Here is a 19,096-nt window from a genome sequence, read left to right on the forward strand (position 1 = left end):
AACCCAAAAATATTTTGTAGTTATAATGTAAGCAACTGAGTTGCACATAATACAATCATATCTTTCAAAAAAAAATAAAAATAAAATAAAAACGAAAAAAAAGCTGTTTAAAAGCCCAAAAAAAAACCTTCAGAAAACTTATATATGTATTACACCATCTCTCAGTTTCAATGAAATGACGACGACTTAATTCCTTATTACTCTTGTCACACTCCAATAAAACATCACCCTTTTTGTTTGTTTTTTCGTTTTTTCTCTTTTTTTCTCTTTTTTTTTTCTTTTTTTTTTTCTAAATCCAGCATGAGAAATACAGTACCTGCTATGGCAAAAATACACATAAAATGCAACATTTCAGCTTATTTGTACATTAGTAGAGTTTAAACATTTTATTGTTGGTTGTTTTTTTTTTTCTTTTTCTTTTTACGTGAACCAGTGATTTTAAGTACCACTATACTAAAAGTAAAATAAAAATATAGAAAAGGAGGAGAAGGGGGGGGGGGGGGCAGCCAGCCATACGAGAGCACCTTGTAAAGTGCTGAGTTTCTGTGTCCATGGAAAACCCTCAGGAAAGGAAATTCAAAGAGCTGAGAGCGTATGGGATGGAAATTAAGATGAACCCTGGCTATATGCAAGACACTGCGGCATCTCCTCTACGTCCTCCCCGTTTGTCCTGTATCTGTTTGCTTTACTGCGCGCTGGAGAAGGAGGGGAGAAACCAGAGCTCCGGTGAGAGTTTAGTTAAGAGGAAGCTATTTCAAGTATAAGAAAAAAAAAAAAAAACAACACTTATAGGTAACTTGCGAAGAGCATCAATATACACAGCCACTAGTTTTATTATTACAATGTCTGCTTCTGGGGGACAGTGTTTCAGGCAAGAGGACTTGAGCTGTACCTTCCTGTTACCTAGTTATGTGCAAAGTAGAAAAGCTGCCTTTTCTAATCCAGCCAGTTTGGACATCACCGATTTTCTTGTTCTGCAACCTCCTCCCTTCGCTTGTCTTTTTTTGAAGAAGAAGAGAGGAAGGTGGCACTGCTTTACTACAAAGATTAGATGAAATTAACCTATTTCTCCATTCCTCTTCCAGACACACCCTTCTCCCATTGCCCGCTGGCAATGAGGAGAAGCTCGCCAGACGTCTGATGCCCACCGTGAGCCAGTTTCCTGAACAGGTAGAAGGCATTTACCTTTGTAAACATAATCCCTTATGTTTGTGGAACTCAGAGCAGCATTTCGCATCTCCAGCCAAGCGGTGGAGATCAGGATAGACCAGAGTGCTCCCCCCGTCACTGCTTCTCCTCCTCCCCTTCCCTCCCTCTAGGACGTTTACATTTGGTTACTTTCATTACTTTGTTTTTTTTAATTTTTGGTTCTTTGGGGGAAAATACCTAACATTTCTTCCAAAGTAAACATTACAGAGTTGTCATCAGCAGCCGCGCTGCCGTTTGTTCAGTTTTCTGAACGAGAAAGAAAAAGCATCGCGCCTCAGATCCTCCGCACGCGCCCCGCAGGCCGTGACAAAAACTCAAGGGCCGCGTGTGTAAACCCCACGGGTGCACCTGCATCGCTCCAGCTTCCTTCTCTGCAGGACCGCTGCGTGTGTTTCGTCCCAAGTACGAGCAGAGATGGAGCAGGTGGCATCTGGCAACAGGGATGATCCTAAGGCCACAGTGAGCAGCGCGGGACAAAGGACCGGGGAGCGTCGGGGAGGTTTCGGACACGGAAACCCTTCCCTTGGTGTTTCAAAGGCCAAACGCCCAAAGGCATGGGGGATCAAATGCACACCCCTGAGGTGCACATCCACGGAAGAAGAAAGGGTAACCACAGGGCTGGAGAGGGGAGGAAGTAGCAGAGGCTCCCTGACAGCCGCTGGGTTCAATCCTTTCCTCAAAACGCTCCCGGAGAGGCTGTGGGAGGCTGGAAGGCGCGCGGGCAGCAGTGACCATCGCTCCCTATTCCTACATCTCGCTGGCAGCTGATGGCTTCTGCCGTGGAGCAAAAAGAAACGCCGTACTTGGAAGTGTCACTGACAACACGCCGAGAAGTTAGCTCAGGGAAGGCCATGGGAAGCTGCTGTGCCCTTCGCTCCTGGAGCAGCTCTTCGTATTGCAGCCCCAGACCACCACCTCCCCTTCGTGGCGGCAGGAGGAGATGAGCCCGATGGAGGATGACAATTAGCAAAAACTCTGTTTGAAGGCAGGGAGAAGCACACGAACGGATTCCAACGTGGAGATCTGGTGAAAGAAGCAGCAAGCTCGAAGTACTTCAAGTTCAAAAGTTTATCCAGAAGTATGACTAGAGACGTGTGACCTGGAGCAAAACTGGTGCAACGATACGAGGAAGAGCAGGAGGAGGAAACTGGCACAAAGACAGGAGGAGCGTGAGTAACAATCTCCATCAACTTCTGTCATTCAGGATCTGAGTGTCTAATGGCTTAATCACAGAAAATGTCGTAGGTTCTCTCCCTCCACACAAGCAAACAATGTAAAAAGAACTGAGCTATCTTGCTGTAAGAACTCTTAATACTTCTATCATGCTTTTAATCTTTAAAGCACTTTACAAACATGTACTACTTGATCCTCACAAAACCCCTGTGAGGTAGGTAAGTATTATTATCACCCCTGTTTTCCAAATGAAAAAACAAAGGCAAAGAAGTTCAATGACTTGCCCAAGGCCAAAGAGGGAAGAATAAGGGCCAATGTTCAAAGTCAGGAGTTCCAGGCTTCTGGTCCTGTGCTCAAAACCACTATTCCAAGCATCTTTTTTAGAAAGGAGACAACAGATGGAAATGAAAACCTATTAAGTTTAGAAGAAAATGTTAAGATTTAAATGGTTACGTCAGAAGGGGAAATGTACCACGAGGTATTTTTGTGAGTTGAAACTTCAGATTTTTTTTTTCCTTTTTTTAAATTTTTTTTTGTTGAAGGCAATCTGACAGAGTGGAACCCTGATAAGATCGCATCTGCAAGGCAGGCGCAGATGCGAGAGTGATCATCAAGTCTCTTACTTATTACAGTACTGTGAACGTCAACAAAAATAAAATTGCTGCATGAAAACACTGAATACAGGCAGGATAACCTCTCGGTTTATGATATTACATCTAAGATAATGCCAAGGATAATGCAGGTACCATGGTACACCATGGACGAAGGAAAAAGTCAAGTCAACAAAGGGTCCCTAGTAAGATGATGAAGAGGGCAGCGAGATCTACACTTTTCTGAGGAGATTGCTCCTGGAAGCTCAGCGAGCTTCAAGGAACGCAAGAAATTCACACAATGGCTGCATTTTGGAGATGTGCGGAAGTGAATCCTTTTTTGCCCATTATGCTACCAACCACTTAATGGATGAAAAGATCCTTTCCTTTCAACAGAGCCTTGTCTACACATCAGTCTACATTCCCCAAAATTTCACACACTGCCAATGTTGAAAAATGCAACCCTCACGGTCATGCCTTGATCAGCACTACCAGTACCACCTCCACCGCCTTGTCCATAGCTGTGCCGCCACCATTCGACCTGTGCCAGGAACAGCAGCAATGAAAATTTTAGGGAAAAGAGGGTGTAGACAGAAGGACCAGCTGCGTCCCAATTCTCCTGGGAGAGTGCAAGACTGTTATAATGGAAAGCGAGTAGTAAATCCAAAGAAGCCAGTGCCTACGGCACCGTGTTTTCCTGAGCTTGACTGGGGCCAGAACACAGGAGGCAGCGGCGGATCGCTCCCCAGGTAGAGCTGGTGTCCCAGTCACCCTACTGGCCCTGGGTTAACACTGCATGGCTACAATTGACAATCCTGCAGCAGGTTTGGAGCCAATTTTCTTTTGTAGTTGACCTTTGTTTCCCCAAATCTCTGCCCAGTGGCCAAATTCCGACCATGAGAAGTTCTTACGAACTCCTTTCTATTTCCAAGTTATCACTTCACCACCCCCCCAAACTGTAGCGGATCTACCATGGACACAGAAACTCCTGAACAGTTTAGCAAAGCTATCTTCGTCCCCTACGCCCCCTTTGCAGAATGCATAGTTTACAATTCACTTACAAAATAAAGAAGCAATGCTGACCACATATGGGACCTTTTTTTTTTTTTTTTTGAAAAAAGAACAAACAACCTCTTCTTAAGTTCAGTATCAAAATTCACATTTGCATAATAATACATTTCAAGGCCATTAGAGAGGAATGAGAGCGAAGCAAAGAAAACTGCAGAGTCTCTCCTCTCTTTGTCTTCCTGAATAGAGCTGAGGGATCCCACTGGAGTTGCTTTTCAGGGTGGGAATTGCGAGTGGCTACAGCAACAGCTCTTGATCTCGTACACCTCGGTTTGGGTGGGACGAAGAGGTGAATTATTAGAAAAAAAACAAATGGAAGGAGACACTGCAGATTCCCATGTTTAGCTACAAATAGCTTTGAAGAAACAAAAAATTACTTCAGATTTTTTTTTTTTCCTTTTAAACACTTCTACCTCACCATTTCAAAACCTCTTTTTCTTCTTGTGTAATACCCTGTTCATTTAAATGGCAACATTAAGTGTGCTGGAAGTTGAAGGGTTGAAAAAAATAAATTTTCCTGTTTCTCTTATCAGGACACGGACAGAGGATAAAAGTGTGCCTGCACCCACTATTTAACAGAAGCTACAAAACATCATCTTGTCTACATGTATAAATTTGTCTCAAACATCACTGTGTTTCAATTCTCCAGTGCTTACAAAAAAATAAAGCCACACGCACTCACACTCATGCACACCAACGTAAAGAGAAGCCACGTAGTACATGTACAAACTCAACCTGCAACGGCAGCCTAGCCTAAAACTACCAACAGCTTCTGTGCATCACACGACGTCCCTCCTCGCCCCCCACCCCGATCTCTACCACATATGAATACGTATTGTGCAGTGTAGAGACCAGCCCAAAGATGCTGCTTGCCGAAAGGGACCAGTGGGCTGGAATCTCAACGTCTGACCTCTTGAAAGAATAAATTGACCATTGTCTCCCCTCCAGCCCAAGCGGTCTCCTCAATTAGTCACTATACTCACAAAGGCACATTCATAAATACCACATTTAACTTACTGCTTGTAAAAACATAGAAGGAGGAAAACATTAAGCGCTTATACCCCGACCCATCCCTACTGACCCAGCAAGAAGTATCACGATAACGTATCACTTGGTGAGACCTTACGCTACCTTTAGAAGGTACATATTAAAGAAGTCTTCCAACACCTCTTTTTGATTTTTTTTGCATAAATGAATGCTTTTTTTTTTGTTTTTGGCTTACATATTTTGGAATACAGCACACTCACTATAAAGCTCTGTTGTAAGGCTACCCCCCTAAAGTAAGGCTGTTCTACCTTGGCTTGCATTTTTCACTTCATTTTGCTTCTTCTCCACGCATCCCCAAAACAAAACAAAAAAACCCACACTTGACGCCTTATATAGAAAGGGTAAGCCGTATCTGGCAGGGAGAGGGAGGGGAAAGCAAGCACATAATATCATAACCATGTCACTAAAATAGCTATTCTAGCAAGCTGTGCAACCTGCTCTTACTGAAGCTTCCACTTTGTCTCAGTTTAAGAAGAAAAAAAAAATACAAAAAAAAAACCTTTAAAAAATTGAAGAAATGAGTTCTGTGAAGGTGACAACACACACTAATACCCAAGATGAGGCGTTTAGTGCTCAAGGAAATGTTTCTCGCTATGCACTGCCTCCTTGTATTGCGCATCCAGGCAAACTTCTCCCATCTCCTCCCTTCCCCTCTGTCCACCACAGTCAAGAGTGTTTGCTGCAAAAATACTTAATGCTGGCTGGCACAACGCGTTCGTCCTTCTCCCCCCCTTCCCCGGAGTGCTCTGTGTTCACGTACGAAAGGGCTGTCAGAGTCGAGTCACAAAACTCCCTTTCTCGCTACGACGTTAACAGGAGCACTAACACTGCTGAATGTCACCAGTCCCAACTGCCACACACACATGGGGTGAAAATGGCTCTTTGCAGAGGGCACTTGAATTGTTAGAAGCTTGCTCACGTAGCACAGGATCCTGGAGGATTTTTAGAGAGAAACTTTCCTGCATAGCTCAATGAAAACGCGCACGCAAACCGTGGAAGCGAAGGGATGTCGGCTGCTGCGTGCCACGGGTGAAGCTGGGTCTACCTTGGCCTGATGACAGTTTTAACAACAGACTCCACCTGGTCAGGAGCTGTGGTGCTTTTTTGTATCACAGATGAAACCTTAAATCACTTTTCACATAAGGATTAGAAGCTCTAGTCACTGTAGCACAAGGTTTAAAGTTCCAAGTACACCACAAAACAGAGAGCTATATTTTAACAGGACCCTGACTCAGTTTTAACAGCAGTGTAGACAGACGGACCCTTGACTCCTACTGTAGACAAAGCTCTGCTTGGAGAGTCACTACGAGATGGACCTGGCTGTTTCCTATCACCTACCACAGAGGAACTTTGGTAAAATTCATCAACACTGGTATTTACAGGGACAGGACACTTGGGGAAAACATCGTGAGGGACACCAACTAGCAAGACTGCTAAAGATCTCCAGTTAGGCTCCTGCCGTCTAGTCCAACCAACAGCTCTGCTCCAGCATCGTTCAGGGTTTGCATTTTAGGTTTGGATATGAATTCAGCACAGCAGGGAAGTGGGGTTTGTCAACGCCAGGGAAGCTTTACAAGTTTTCCTCCATTACTGCTAATATCCTTCTGCTGCACTGAGAAGCCTTGTAACGGAGGTGAAGGAAAAAGACAAGGATTTGGACTTCAGACATCTGTATTTTGATCACAGCAGGAATGACTGATATGATCTAACAGCATCAGGCAATAAGGTTTCTGTCATTGCAAAACTGTAGCAGGTAAACTGTACAAAACTGAAACGGTATTTTGTGCAAAAAGTCAATTTAGTCACAGCAACAGATTCTGCATATGTTGTTTCAGATTCAGGACCAAAGTTGCATTTCAACAGCTTTTGTTTTTTTTGAATTCATTTCAACTTAGTTTTCTCAGGATTACTTTCCTGCCCATGAATACACGCACACATTTACAGATAAGAAAGCTGCTCCTGGGGGGGACCAGGGAGTTCCTGGAGAACCTCTCCGCTTTCAAGAGAAGAAAAATTACCTTCTACTCAATCAGGACCCATACCCTGAGGTGCTAACCATCTGCCACAAAACCAGCATTTCAATCCACTTAGAGAAACCTGGATGGTAAGGTCACATGAGTTACAGTGAATGTGAGATATACAACACTGATCTCTTTGCTGCTTTGGAAATGTAACAGGTCCTCAGCTGCTACCTGGACCCTGGTCCAGCTAAGGTTTACTTGCACAAAGAGCCCTTACTTGAGCAGTACACGCTCATTTCGGGTCAGCGGGACTCATTTACATGAGGATGACCAGTTTCCAAGACTAGACTTGACCAAAATTGGGTATCTCAGAAACACATACAGTACTCCTTCCTAAAGTCAAAAGGAAAAGAAAATGCATGAACAAATTTAGAAGCCTAAGAGGTAAACATAATAAAAGAATGAAGCAACAAAACAAAACTCCTACAGTACTACTTGGATGCACTATCAAGACAAACAGTGGAAGATGTGGCAGCATTTTTTAGGAAGAAAAAGATTAGGGAAAAAGTTCTAAAGACTAAATGTTTAGAAGTTAATGGTAGGTAAAAAAAAAAAAAGCCAACTTAATATAAAGGTTCCATTGTTATTTCATCTTTGAGGTGGTTATCCCAGCCAGTTTGTTGAAAACATCTTGTTTATATTGCAAAGGAAAAACACACTTGGTTTAATATTCTTGCACACTACACACACCACTTAACCCGAAGCAAAATAAAAAACTTGTAAGAAAACCCTGACACCCTGTGATTGGGAAAAAACAGCAAAAAAAAAAAAAAACAAACGCTCTCAAGACTGCTGGCCAAGTGTCCAGGGAAGTACAAAAACACTGGAAAAAGCTGGCGAGTCTTCCAACGTATATATTAAACCTGCTTTCCAAAATAAGTGTCAGAGGTCTCAACACAGGTTTCTGAGCTGCACCCGCTCCTCTTTATATATATTTTTTTTTGCTTACTAGGCTTTGTTACCATGGCTAAAATGAAATTCTCAAACGGAGTGAGGAAACGTCAAACCTATTAAAAAGCCCCAGCTTGATGTAGGCTGCAGGCTGGGGGGTGAGCCAAGAGGCCCGTAACAAATGGGTACTTGTTTAGAAGACTGCTAAAATGTAGCACTGAAAGATTCAAAACAAAAAAGCAGGAAATCTGAAACCACCTGCAAAGTACATATATATTTAAACTGTATAATCTTGAGAACCAATACCAGGAACAGAATGATAGTGTTCTCTGTAGCTTGAGAAAATTAAAAAAATAATAATAATTTTTAAAAAAAGGACATAGGTATGTTTTCTGCAGCTCCTTTTCCCTGCCTTGTCAATGTTTTAAACAAGATGATGCTGCTGCTAATTCCTTCCCTGGAACAGTTTCGTAAAAGCCTCAAAATACACCAATTCTTGCTGTCCTTTTGCTGTTAGGAGCTCAAATAGTAGTAGAGTATTAGCAACATTTGAGCAATGGTTGTCCCCAGGAGAGGAGTCTGGTTAGCAGGGTGCTCAGAAATCCTTGGCAGAGGTTAGGGATGCCAGGACTGCGCCGCACCAGCAACATCACTGTTAGCTACACAGAATTCAAAGAGGAAGAGAACTGTCACCTGTAGTTGGAAAGCAGTAAGATTAACGTGGCTTTGCTTTGACAATTCAGGAAAACTATCACTGAGGAGATGGTCAGCATCATTCGCAGGCCTGTGCCTTTAGGGCACGGAGGAGAGGACTGCTGCATGACAGTAGGTTTGGACCCAGCAGATGACTGAGGCTCCAGGCTGCAAGCCTTCAGCAGTCACAATTCACTTCCAAGTGACTGCCAAGCTCCTGGGCTCTTTTTTGATAAAATCCTACATTTCTGCTTTTTTAGGACACCGCTGGTTTGATGAAAACACAGCCTCTGGCTAAAAAAAATACTCATTTTCTCTCCTTAAAAATCACAAAATAAAATTAAAAATAATCTTGAACTCCCAAATGAACGCTCCTCTACTGGCCTACCATACATATTTTTTTTTTCCTCCAGATTAGTTGATGCATTGGAATCGACACACACGTATACACTCATATGTACACAGAGCACAACACGAAACCACTGGGCAACTGATACGGAAAGCACAGAAATTTGGCATCTGACTTTTTTTAACCAGTAATCCTAACTACTGTTATGTAACTCGACGCACGACCTGCTTACGCAGCATGCTCTTTTTTTTTTTTTTTTCTTTAAAAGCGGGTACATTTCCATTAAGCAACTCTACTGCCTCGCCTTCCCTCCCTTCCCCTACCGTAGGGCATGCGGGTGCGTGGAAAAAGGCACTAGCGCGGTTTCTGTGGTTCGAGCCTGGCCACTTCAGGCGGAGCGAGCCCCCGAGCCTTGGAGCTGGGGGCCAGAAGGCAGCCGTCCCAGCACCGAGCTCTCGAGTTCAAGACCGAACGCCCTGACAGCCAGCAGCAATAGGGGGAACACAAGAGTTTTAACAGCTTTTCCCCTCCTGTAAAACAAAACAGAAAGGTCGGGGGGGCGGGCTGGGGGGTGAAGAAAAGCAAGCAGCAAATCTCCAAGTGGGCAATAAAACTGAGCAAAGAGCTGAAAACAGCGAAGTTGATTTCTAAGGGACGTTTTACTGGAGTTTTTCCGCATCGCCTCCCTTTTCTGTATGGGAAAAGGCAGGCTCAAACTACTTCATTCTTGGGTTTTCTGTCAGCACTGGTTTTCTTTAGCACTACTTACAAGTGGTTTAAAGAAGCACCATCGTGTATTTCCTGCTGCTACCCCTAACTGAGGACTCGTTCGGATAAACTATACTGCATTTTTTGTTAGGTTTACAGTTTCACTTTGCTTTGAAAAAGGTGCTTGGAAGAATATTTTAGTTTCAATCGAAAGGGAACAAAGTGATAGATTTTCATTCACGCACTTCTCTTCTCCATGCAACTGCGTATGTCTGCGTGAGTGACACAGCACTACGAACGATAACCCTTCCTCTCCCCCAACTTCAGATCACAATGGATTTCTGTTGCTGATCTTGAGAAGTTTTGACGTATTTTAACTTATACAGTCTTTCAAATCCTTGATCCCCCGCTTGACAGTAACATTTGGAGATTTTTTTTCTTTTTTTTTCTTTTTCTTTTTATTAATTTTTTTAGCATTTTTATTTTAAAGTAAAAACTTTCAAACATTTTGAAGATTCAGGAACTTGTAAAAGTTTATCAACAAGAAACAGCCATCTATCTAGGATAAGGTTAAATAAACCATCTTCAAAAAACTGGCTTCCTACCCTAGAATTCCTGAGAATGCTTGCAAATTTAAAGCAGGAAAACAAAATGTTAAAATAAAAACAAAAACACTGTTAAATGCTCCCAGAGTTAGTCTTCATCTAAAATATATATATGCACTTTTTGGTCTTTTTTTTTTTTGTACGTTTTAATCTTTTTTCCCTTTAAGCTTACAATGGAAGAACAATTTAGCTTTTCTTTTTTTTTTTTTTTTTTAAATATTTCAAATCCCTCATTACGTCTTGTAAACAAGAGGGGCTCTAGCACCCGGCTTTCACCGTAGTATCGCAAGGAACTCAACTAACCCAAAGTGCAGGAAAAGGGACCTTAGGGCAGGCTGGGAGAGAGAAGTGAGGGTGGAGCACAGCGATGAACCAGCACGTAGACCAAACCACGGGAGAGGACGGGCACTTGCTCGACTCGGGCCCTTCGTTAGGCGCTTCGCTAGGAAGTACTGCTGGCACAGGGCTGCTCGACACCTGCTCTGCGTGTGGGAGCGTGGCCGGTCTTCAAGCGGAGGCTATTGGAAGCGAAGCTTTGCAGATGCGTGCAAGCAAGGGGCAGCTAGCTAGCAGGAGCTGGAAGAGAAGGTTTTTGTTTCTTTGTGCATGGTGGGATGAAGGAGACGTGATAGGAAAGTATATCCAAACGGGGCCAGAGTATGCTGCACGCTCCAGTTTACTAAGCAAAAACGAACCTACTCATACTTTTTGTCACATAACACTTTGCATACGAATCTACAGGCATGTGTAAATGCAGCATTTCCCTCAGTCAGCCTTCCTTGTGACATTGGGTTTACACAGAAAGGGCGAATTCAAAAAAGCCACGTAACTCCCTAGGCCTTCCCCCCGCCCCAGCACAGGCACACGCACGCACACGCACACACACACCCCTACCTCACTCCTATCTGCTTTTACTTCTCCCCACCCAACTTAAGAGTTAAATGTAATAGACACTGTTGTATCCTTCAATGAAACGCTGAAGAAAGAGGCTCCCCTATCCTCCCCCCCCCGGACAGGCAATGAAAACAGAGAACTGCTCCCGCTGAGGGTTGGAATGGACAGGTATCTGCTGGTACTCAACGTCGGCACTTCGTTACACAGTATGACAGCTAGACAACGCCACGCGGAAGTGCTAGCACTTACAGAAAAAGTACCGGCATCTCTCTTCCCTTTTTTCCCAGTCCCCCCTCCTAAAGACTTCTGGCTTTGTGTAAAGGGATGCTCCTTCAAGGCTGCTGCAAGTCGCCTCCCAACAAGCAGTCTTGGAAGTTTTGTTCCCGGCGCACACATGCACGCACACACTGGCTATCACTGTGGATTATATAGGTTACCCCTATCCTGCCCAGGGTACTACTTACACTGATGCTAAAAAAAACCCCAAACCTTTCCTTAAATACAGAAATTAAAAAGCAACAGTACAGAAAAAGTAAAAACAAAAAAACAAAAAGGTGCAATACTTTAAAAAAAAAAAAAGTCTTTGCTAGTTATATACCTCCCTAAGCAAAACCACGTACACAGGAAAAAACACAACACAGAGAAACAAAAGGAAACGTTTGAAGTACACACTGGTTTAAGAACATTCGTAAGTAAACGTTTCTGTCAGTGATGGTCTGGCGTTGTAATACACCAAGGCCTGGCACAGGTAACGCTCACCGTGAAGACGCAGAAAGGAGTTAGCTGCATGTGCTTTCAGGAGATGAGGCAGGCCGGCCAGCGATTTGCTGACACGATTTCATTTTTGTCAGTTTTAATACAAGCAGTAAATCAATTAAAGGCTAATTTGGTTGGGCTGGACTTTCAGGGTTTTGATGGATTCTTTGCAAATGAATACGGGTGCTTGTTTATGCATTCGGGGGAGAAAACAAACGCTCATCTTTTTCTTTCAAGGTACTGAAGCTTGCAAGAGACTGAGTAAGAACATTCGTCTTTGTCACACAAAAATGGCAATGACTTCTTTCCTCCCCTCTTCTGAAGAAAAAAAATGGCTTGCATTATATAACAAACATTCTAGGGTTCACTCAGTACAAAAACCCCACATGCAGACATAAATAAATAAATACACTGCTACTCAAAAGACAACATTGGCTCCCCTCTCACCAAATCCTTTGGATATGGCAGTGTTCCGCTCTACCACAGGCTTAGAACAAGGGCTAGGAAGCGACTACCCACTCAGTATGATCTGCAAACTTGAGATAGCACCCTGCTAAAATGAATTTAAAAAAACCTACTGACAAATTTTAATCCAGCCCAACTGGATTCTGCTTCAGCCACAGGGACTCCACCGTGCTTGTCTTGTTTTCAGAATCAAGACACGCAGATGGCCAGCCAGCCCGTAGACCATCAGCAATGCAGCGTTTCAAGATTATATATATAGAGAAAAAATGCACACACACGAACATGTGCACACGCACTCACACAGAAACAAGCACACGTGGGCAGTTACATGTGCCAGAACATACTGGTACTTATCAACCAGCCAATCACGAAGTGTTGGTTTTTTTGTTTTGTTTTCTGTTTTGTTTTTTTTTGTTGTTTTTTCATTTTTTTATTTTTTAATTATTATTTTGTTTTTTGTTTTTAAAGTGAGGCTCCGTCAAGTCTTCCCCTCCCCCCCACCCCTTTTTTTCTTTTGAATCCCACCCCTGCCCCAACCCAACATGGTAGACCTAAGGACGGAAACACACCCAGTGCAAACAAAGTTAAAAAGCTATTTTTTCAGTATATATGTTTCTTAGCAACAACTTCCGTATAACATGAAAAAGTGAAAAACTAGAAACTAATTTTTTTAATTTTTTGTGTTTAGATTTAAATGGTATGTGTACTTGCTTCACATTGTCTTTCTAAGTTGGCGTTCATGATTCAAGTATTTCAAGAGTGATATGTTCTCTTTTTGGATTCATATTCCAAACGAAAAAACTGAAGTTATATAAGGGAGGCAACTATGTGCTCAGACAGTCTGTCAATGACCCACCTTTTTTTCTCTCTCCGTTTTCTTTTTTCCTTTTATAAATGTATTTATTGCAAGTTGAAAAAAACGAAAAGGTCAAGTTAGTGCTGCTGCTGTTCCAAAAAAGGTCACGAGGTCAGAGTTGAAAGTTCTAAGTTCAGATTGAATCCGACCCTCCTCCCAGAAGGTCTCCAGGTAGTAAGGGAGCAGGGCTGCCCATTCTGTGTGGATCCTCTACGCTTGGGACCCCCCACAAGCTTGAAGAATAGTTTGGGGGCCCCCACAATGAAGCGCCAGTGAGATCGCCCCCACTGCTGCCGCCGCCGCCACCACTGCTCCACTGCCCAAGCCCTGTTGACCCACCAAAGAGATTCAAAGCAGGTCCAACTGGATCTGTCTGGTTCTGTCCCGTCTCCAGGGATTGCCAGCCTGCCGTGGGTGCACTTGGGGTTGCTGCAGGTGTAGGGGGCTGAGCTTGTGCCAGAAAGCGACTAACCTCTTCGTCTGTGGCAAACTCAGCCAGGATGGTAGTGTTTCCCAACACACACCTAGAAGACAGGTGGAAGAAAAAATAATTAGACAAAGCTGGAAGTTAAGGGTAGGGATTCAGAAGGCACGGAAAGAACGCTATCAGGTGACAAAACCAAAGCAGAAAGCAACTTGCCACAATGAAAAGAGCACAGAAAATGTCAGCCGTTCTCTTGACAGTGAAACTGACTCAAAGCACAGTAACTTCCATTTTGTAAGGGGCAAAAATCAAATTCTCTATTGTTAGGCCTGCAACAAAAGCTTTCTACATTTAAACTAAGGCCCTGAAGATAAATGTGAGGACAATGAAAGTACATACGCGGTGTAGCTGAAGTGGGAAATGCACATATGCCACCTTTCAAACAGAATAGAGAAAGAAAAGGCTAAAAAAGCCCAGGAAGTTCAGGATAAGATTAGCCTCGCTTATAAGATTTCACTGAGTTTTAGTGCTTATTACCACCACCCCAAAAAAAAATGGTCTCAAAACCTGTCACATTTTCCAAACTTAACAGGGCCACAGTCAATTCCAAAAGGCTTAGGTAACAGGAAACTTAAGATCTGCAGCCTTTCACAAAAGCTATTTCAGGTTTATCTCAAAACTTTAGCAGGTTCCCGCACATTTGGGTTACATATGTAAGGATGATTTTCATCTGAAGTCATTCACAAGGTTTCATAAAATAGCCCAAAGTGTACAGTAATTCGCATACTGGTCACAATTCCACCCTGCTATTTGCACCTTACTGGCTCTGTATTTACCAGTTTGTGCCAAAAATTAAAACAACATAAATGGAAGGCAGCTTTGCTTCTAATCTTCTACTCATGAATGAAAGATCCCCTTCAAAGAAGCGCACTTGAAATGAGTTTCCAAAGCAGAGCAGTGGAGAGACATTTGGTGTTCATGACTAATGCGGTAACAAAGAAAGGCCACTGGGATTTGCTCACATGTGCAGTGCAGTCTGGGCCTTGGCCGCCTCCTGTTTGGTGTTGTATCGGATGAGGGCGGTGCCCTGGGTCAGGTTCAGATGGAATGTCAGCAGTGGGCCGTGCTGCATGCAGATCGTCCTCAAGGTTGACCCATCGATCTGAGGAAGAACAGCCAGGGTAAAAGGGACATTTGTAACTATTTCATCAAACGTACTTTAAACTTAGCAGTCACAAGTAGTTTAAAGATAACTGTTCTCAGAGGAAAACAGGTGGAAGTAACAAAGTGCGCAAAGGTGAGAGGATTTAATTTTCAAACAGCATTTCTGTATGCTATTCAAATTCTCACAATTACAGTGACTTCACTTTATGCAACAATCTGACATCTTTTCAGCTCACTTTTAGCTCAAGTTCAGTTTTTCCTTCCTCACTTTCTTAACTTGTCACTCTCCTTATGTTGGAAAGTTTTCCAGTAATTACATGCAAGTTGCATTTCTCACCATCTCCAGCCATTAGGACTTGGACCAGAGAACCAGAATTTGTTAAGCCTCCAGCACTCTGATTTCAGTAGAATTTACATGAACCAGTAGGTAAACGTTCTTTGCAAATTTGGAAATCTCACCTCTCTAACAAGGGGCTTTTTTATTTTTATTTTGGTGCTTTTTTTGTCTTTGTGGTTATTAAACATTAAGTCACAGAAACAGACAGGGATCTTTCTGCCAAACCCAGCAATGTTCATTCCTCCTGAACTAATGTTTTCACAGCAGCTGTTGCCTGCATTCCTTCCTGCAGCATAACAGTTTCTTACCTCCAGTAACTGCTGTTCTCCAAGGTGTTCTGTACAGACAGATTCCATTCCTGGTATGCCACAGAAACATGCACACACAAATGGGATCCGTATGTGCAGATACTTAAGGAAGTGTTATTACATTCTTCCTCCCCCCCTCCCTCTTTTCAGGAGAAGAAAGTTTTATGTGGTTACAAATGTGGACAAGATTAAAAAAGAAACTGATGATACCGTCTCTGAAATCACCCTAATCTTTACACTTCCTCCTCTCCAGTGTACTTGACCCACAACAAAAAGGATTTGTTATGAACAACTATAACCTACCTTCTTTTTTTTATTAATTCAATGCGTTCGAAAGATATTTTTATTCCATTAAAAGATTACTAAAGCAGTAAACTACCCTGCACAGGGTGGGGACTTAGAATTGTGCCTCTTCGTCACACCACTGCTGTTTCCTAAGGAAAACAGACTTTCCTGTGAAAGGAGCGTAGCTTGCCAGTTGGGGTGATCTGAAGGAGACTGTCTTTCCTTTCACACTGATGTCATCTTAAACTGCACTAGAAGCGTGGTAAATTACCCTGCTGAACAGGGAACTCTCTGTCTAGACCTCAGGGCGCTGCTGATAATCACACAAGCTTTTCCTAGGCCTTGAATAGAGACTAACTGGGATCGCTGAAACCAGGATCTCCACAAAATTCATTTCGAAGGGAAGAGTTCTGAGAATACTTTTGCAGGAATAACCTAACTAGACTGCTTTTGGCAGGAGTGCTGGAAACATTCTGTGGTTTTACTATGGAAACACCAAAGCGAAAACTGGCAGTTACACCAGCATTCTTACAACTTCCCAAAGAAACAGTCTCTTTAGCTGCTATAAACCATTCCACATTATGGTCATGCAACTTATCCTCATTTCGAAGAAAAACGTATTTCTGTTCCAATAATTTCTTGAAACTCTAGGTAAGGAAAGGCTAAGACAGTCATGTAGCAAACACTGAACATCTTAAATGAAGAGATTGCATTGAAAAATCCATCAGACTACAGTCCGGTTTTGTAGAGACACTTCTTATGTATGCTGACAAATTTGAGTTTTTTAGATCTTATTCACAGAGAAACAGCTAAAGAATCCACAAATCAGTACCTTGGCAAAGCAAGTAAGTTCCCACAGACAGTAACAGAAAATACCTGTGGAGTGAGATTGTGAAGAACCAGCCAGTAACTAGGACGAACTGAGCTACCATCACTCCAAGTAGATGCTGCGAACAGAAGAGAGAAGAATCAAAAAGACTGGATACAGCAAAGAACCTTTTTTCTTTACAGTCAGGTCTTTTGGTCTCAGACAAATTTAGGATTATCATCCCTGCTAACATATAAAGACTAATCTTTAGTCCTGAAAAGAAAAAACACATCTTTCCTCACATTTCACATCGCGATTTACTTTTTACTAGAGTTTATCTTCTAGGAGTTTCCCATTCACAAACAGCACTTAACCAATGCCTTCAAGCCTTGAAAGGCCCCGTGCAATAGGAATTCCCTCCTGACAGCTCTGAGACCACCTCCACTCATCCCCTGCAGCAGGACCTAGGATTCTCCCCCCACCATCCCAATCACTGACATGAAATTTCCATTTCAAGAAGGAACTTTTTTTCCTTTTACCAGGCAACTGCAACTTTCTTTCCTCCAAACCATTAGTGCTGTAAAACGTACACTCCTCAGGTCTGATCAATGGTGCTATCAGATGATTCTTCTCACCAGAGGCAAGCCTTGAGTCCTGTGCCCCCCAGCCCCTGACCGATCGGGGTGCTGTGCTGTTCCATGGAGATGATGGTTTGGGGTTGGTCAGGCCAGGAGGCGGGCGGGGCAGCCCTGTAGTGTTCCTTGAGGAAATATGGTTTTTCCACATCTTGTTGGAGAGATGAGTGGGATTGTGTCCTATGGGATCTGGGGACCATGTTGATTTGTAATCACTGAATTTTGCTAGAAGATTAAAACAAAGGGTATGTGTTAGAGAAACCTAACGGATTCAGCTAGCCTTCGACTATACTATTACTGTAAACCTTCTGACTGCAATTTTAATCACAGACAAGCACAAAGCACAGAATCATAAAACAGTTTAAAACTGCCATAACAAAAAAAAGGAACCCATGCCATGTAGTTAATCTTTGCTTGTTTTATATATTCTAACAACAACAACAAAATCCTAGATTATCTGTTAATGTAACTAGCAACAGTATATTCAATCATTAACAACTAACAGCAATATTTATGCCTGTACTGTACTTCTTTTGAGAACACGAGAATTTCTTACAAGTTTGGGCACTACTGACTTATATTAAAACTGAACTTTCTTCAGGCCCTAAACCTGCAGAGACCTGAAATGAGTACTGCTCCTGGTCTACTAAGCTAATGGTACCTCCTACAGATGTCCTCTTATAAGTTCAAAGCTTTCTCATGAAACACAGATTTCATTATAAAGCTAGAGCAATGACAGCATGTAAAGAAGGTCATTGAGCTAAGTGACAACTGGACTTTTAAACAATCCTGACAGCACATATTACATTTATACTAGAAAACATTACCAAATACCTATTAGGAGATGACCAACAGTGAGTATCCCTAACACAATTCAAGAAAGTCCAATGAAAAAAATTAAAATACTCCCTAAAACATCACTAAGTTATGGATATGTGGGAGATCTTTCTAAACAATTGTCCTTAACAAGATGGAGTGTAAATTCTCCCATACCTCCCAACACCAAGAGAAATTTATCACCCAGTAAAAAGAAATAAATGAAAGTCAAAATTGCTCAAGTAATTTCCCTTTTCCTTGCTCTGCAATCAGAAGCAGCAAACACAGACAAAGCAATCTAGGAGTAAAGGCATTTGTGCCAATTATCTTCATCAGAATTCATTTGTGTGGGTGCAAATACATGCATTAAGCTCTATTTACTAACAAAAGGTAGTACATTACTGATTTGAAACAACGGATAAAAATCCAGATTTACAACATGACAGGATGTCACAAAATAATACGTTTGGGACCCAAGACCATAAAATTTAAAGCAAGAAGTAAAAGCATGCTTCCCTCTACACTTGGATCACTACATTTCAATGACAGTAACTGTCAGCAGTAAGTAGGTTTCAAGCTCTAACCAAGGAAAGTATACAGAAGTGTTTAAAAAACCCTGTTTCACTTGGCCAAGTTTGTTTTATAGATTTGCAAATTCCAAGTCCTTGATTCCGATGACCCACTTTCCATCTGTTTAACACCGGTGTGTAGTTTAACAAGTTGTGGAGATTTATGGATTTATGCCAGGTAGTGGTCTGTTTTTTTCAATGCAGCTACAACTTCAGTAATATTTTTTTTCCCTCAAATCTCTTGGGTTTTCCTTATGTGCTAGACAACATTAAGCAGAGGTAAGGAGCTGATACATGCCATTCCCTTTCCCAGGCTATGAAAGAGAAATTTTTTGTGTCATTGGAATGCTGCATACAGAGATACTGCTTTAAACTGAGGTCATGCCACAGACTGGCACCAGGAACACAGTTTTTCTTGAGGGGTA

The 19,096-nt window shown here is 42.4% G+C and overlaps 1 protein-coding gene across 17 annotated transcripts in view; it reads right to left on the reverse strand.

Annotated features, from left to right (window-relative positions):
• Nucleotides 1-147: 147 nt before the first annotated feature.
• The window catches only part of TNRC6B (trinucleotide repeat containing adaptor 6B), a 94,365-nt gene continuing 75,416 nt past the window's right edge, over nucleotides 148-19,096 (reverse strand). For 7 of the 17 annotated variants that reach the window (XM_040558909.1, XM_040558893.1, XM_040558883.1 and 4 more), the window contains 4 exons: nucleotides 17,287-17,511; nucleotides 16,720-16,790; nucleotides 14,772-14,911; nucleotides 148-13,849 (listed from right to left, as the gene is read on the reverse strand). In XM_040558909.1, coding sequence (XP_040414843.1) covers nucleotides 13,459-13,849; nucleotides 14,772-14,911; nucleotides 16,720-16,790; nucleotides 17,287-17,511 — 827 coding nt within the window. In that variant the 3' untranslated portion in view covers nucleotides 148-13,458. Of the gene's footprint in view, nucleotides 13,850-14,771; nucleotides 14,912-16,719; nucleotides 16,791-17,190; nucleotides 17,512-19,096 lie in introns of all 17 variants that reach the window. The other 10 variants (XM_040558902.1, XM_040558852.1, XM_040558798.1 and 7 more) reach the window with 2 other exon arrangements.

This window comes from Cygnus olor, chromosome 1 (genome assembly GCF_009769625.2).
Source record: "Cygnus olor isolate bCygOlo1 chromosome 1, bCygOlo1.pri.v2, whole genome shotgun sequence".
NCBI lineage: Eukaryota > Metazoa > Chordata > Aves > Anseriformes > Anatidae > Cygnus > Cygnus olor.